The following is a 3,240-nucleotide window of genomic DNA, read 5'->3' on the forward strand; positions in this document are numbered from 1 at the left end:
CCCAACTGGCACCGGCCGGTCTACGAGCTGAGCCCCGACCCCAACAACACCGGCTTCATCAACCAGGACTTCGTGGTGTGGATGCGCACCGCTGCGCTGCCCACGTTCCGCAAGCTGTACGCGCGCATCCGCCAGGGCAACTACTCCGCCGGGCTGCCGCGGGGCGCCTACCGCGTCAACATCACCTATAACTACCCGGTGCGCGCCTTCAACGGCCACAAAAGCCTCATCTTCAGCAGCATCTCGTGGATGGGCGGCAAGAATCCATTCCTGGGCATCGCCTACCTGCTGGTCGGCTCCCTCTGCATCCTCGTGGGCTTTGTCATGCTGGTCGTCTACATTCGCTACCAGGACCAGAACGACGACGAGGAGGACGACGAGTGATTCCTGCTTTCAAAGTACCCTTTCTGCCCCTTGTCAAAACTCTTGCAAACTTCTTTAGGCTTCTCCCTCTCGACTGTCACCCAATTCCAACTTCGCCTCACTTTGCCTCCTATTGTGGATGAGGGGACCAGAGAGAGTGAAATTAACACCTGACCAGGCGCTTCCAGGCTATTTTAGGGTGTTTGAATTGCTAGAGCGAGAAATTCCTGCAAATTTCCCCCATCTCTTTCACGAGTGGACATGTTAGGTTCTTTGAGCGAGGAATGGACTCTTATTCAACCCCCATCTGATGAAGAGACAGTCCTGTAGATGTTAAAGAACTCGTTCGAGATCTAACAGCTACTCATTGGCTCCTGGTTCTGATTCTGACTCTGAAGCTAGAGCTTTAATCACTGTAGTACAGTGGTTTTCTTTTCTTGGGGTTGGGGGTAAGTGTAGAGAGTGAAGCCCAGGCATGGAGGAGTGGAGGAGAACATACTGTTTTAAAATGTAGATAGATTAGAAGGCCCCATCCCCAGAAATTCTGACACATTAAGGCTTTGGTGAGACCCTCAAAGCTGTATTTTTAACAAACCCATCTGGAGATTCCTCCTGCATTCCCTCAAGGGAATCAGTGCCCTGAAGCACGGAGCAAGTAGGATACTGTTTCCCTATTTCCTTATCTGTCTGAGGCTAGGTGTGACTCCATCACTGCCCGTCCCGTTTTTCAGGTGGTCATCTTTTCCCAGGGGCAGTGAGTAACAAGCATAATGTTCCAAGTTTGGTCTCACTCCTCCTTGAACATAGGAAGCTCTCTGTAACATGCAGAGTACGTGAAAACAACTCTTTGGCATAGCAGGTTTGCAAAGCAGGGTTTGTAACAATTCATTTGATATTTTAGTGCAAGAAATTTAATTTTTTGGGGGTGGGGGGCCGGGTACTGTGTAGAAACTTGAAAATGTCAGGTCAGTTTGTACAGTTCAGTGGGAAGGTTTTAACCTTAGAGTCAGATAGTTGGAGGGGACCTTAGAGGGAAAATGTTTTTCCTAAAGTCATATTGTGACTCAGTCTTGTCATCTAAATGATTTTTATGCTTAGTGATTTTTTTATGCTTATGTTCTTCATACCTTTTCCCTTGTGTCTAAAAAAAGTTAATGTTCTCAAATGAACCATGTTTGTTTTTAATAATATGTTGAAGTGAATGCTAAGAAATTAATCTTATGTAAACTAGACTCTTAAAAATTATTTGAACCATTGAGATAATGTTAAACTTTGACTACTCTAAAATCATTTTAATATATTGATATATAAAGTTACTGTAAGATAGTAGAATTTTTAAAAACCCTTTTATGGCAAAAGAACTTTAAAAAAATGAGATCATCTGTACAAGTTTATTTGCTGAAAGCAAACAGTTATTTGGTGTTCTGTCAGAACTCTTAGTGCCTATTCTCTATTATGGCTGCTTTCCAGTTACTACACTTTTTGCTCATGCCAGTGTTCTGGCCTGGAGAATCCCAGGGACGGGGGAGCCTGGTGGGCTGCCGTCTATGGGGTTGCACAGAGTCGGACACGACTGAAGCGACTTAGCAGCAGCAGCATAAGGCAGGGCAATACTTTGAAGTTTTTTGTTTTAATTGAGTCACAGAAATATTGAATTATACTGAATAATTTATATTAATTTTATTTTATTCTTCTGGTTCTTTGAAAAATAATAGACATAGACAGCATCCATGTTCGCTGACATCTGTTGGATCTTCTGGAACAGTTGTGACTTAAGAGATTCTGTCCCAGTATTTACATAAACCAAAAAATATTTTATAATCCCAATATGTTGGCTTCCCAACTCCTGAGTGTGACACAATTTTACTGTCAGATTGTGTAGTGTGATTTTAGGCTGTGTATATATGATCATATGTATGTAGAGTAATTTTTATTTATCATGAATTTTTGATCAAGTAGCTGCTGCTTTATAATTTACCACATTTTTTTACTACTTAGTTGAGAAGAACCATGTATATTACTATCATTTTTACAATACTCATTGCTATATAATTTTAAATGAGTCTACAAAATTAAAGATATTCTGATTAAATCAGTGAATATGGTTCCAGGCCCTCTTCTCTGGGTTTTTGAAAGAGAATAAAGGTTATATTTGTGTTGCCTTTGTTATCACATTTGCTTAATCCTTTTGAACTATGATCTTAAAGCCACAAACGTTAAAAAAGTTACCAGCTACCATCCACTTTGCTCATTTGTTATTAGCAGATTTATACTGCAGCAAGAAAATCATCTTTCAGAATACAGCTCAAATGAACTCAATCTTTCAGTGTTAACTTCCTAACACAGAATTTGAACTTGATGACATCAATATCAACATGTAGTATGAATCAGACAATCCTTGACTGTTGTTTGAATTTAGTAAAATGTGGTCAATTTTTAATAATATTTAGTATTAACTTACTAAAGAATGTGACTGCAGCAATCTTATTTCTCCATTTCTGCATTTTACCCAAATTCTAAATTACAATTATTTATTGGGTATTTTGGACTACAAAACTTCCGAAACTTTAAGAACAAAAAAATGAAACATTTTCCTGCACTGTAGCATTTTGTTTAGTATCTCTGGATTCTAGCTGGGTTTGAATTTTCATGTCGTCTAGTAAATGCTTCCTAGCTAGAGCTGTGTCGTCTGGAATGAGACCAAAAAGTGAACCTCAACAATTGGACTGAAAATGTGCTTTGATCTACTTTGTAAAGTAAACCACAAACAAAGAGAAACTAATGTGGTTGGCGGGAACTCCCAGTACAGAATAATGTAACAAGAAAGACTTTCCAAGAATCTCCAGAATCAAGTCAACAATTCAAGGACTAGACAGT

General features: G+C 40.0%; 1 protein-coding gene across 1 annotated transcript in view; it reads left to right on the forward strand.

The window, feature by feature from the left end:
- TMEM30B (transmembrane protein 30B) overlaps window positions 1-2,682 on the forward strand; it is a gene marked incomplete at its 5' end in the record, with an annotated part of 3,430 nt that extends 748 nt beyond the window's left edge. The window contains one exon of the mRNA XM_010847762.1: window positions 1-2,682. This exon is cut by the window's left edge and continues 25 nt beyond it. Within this exon, the coding sequence (XP_010846064.1) occupies window positions 1-384 (384 nt within the window).
- Window positions 2,683-3,240: the final 558 nt, after the last annotated feature.

Source organism: Bison bison, unplaced genomic scaffold (genome assembly GCF_000754665.1).
Source record: "Bison bison bison isolate TAMUID 2011002044 unplaced genomic scaffold, Bison_UMD1.0 scf7180017864254, whole genome shotgun sequence".
NCBI classification, from domain to species: domain Eukaryota; kingdom Metazoa; phylum Chordata; class Mammalia; order Artiodactyla; family Bovidae; genus Bison; species Bison bison.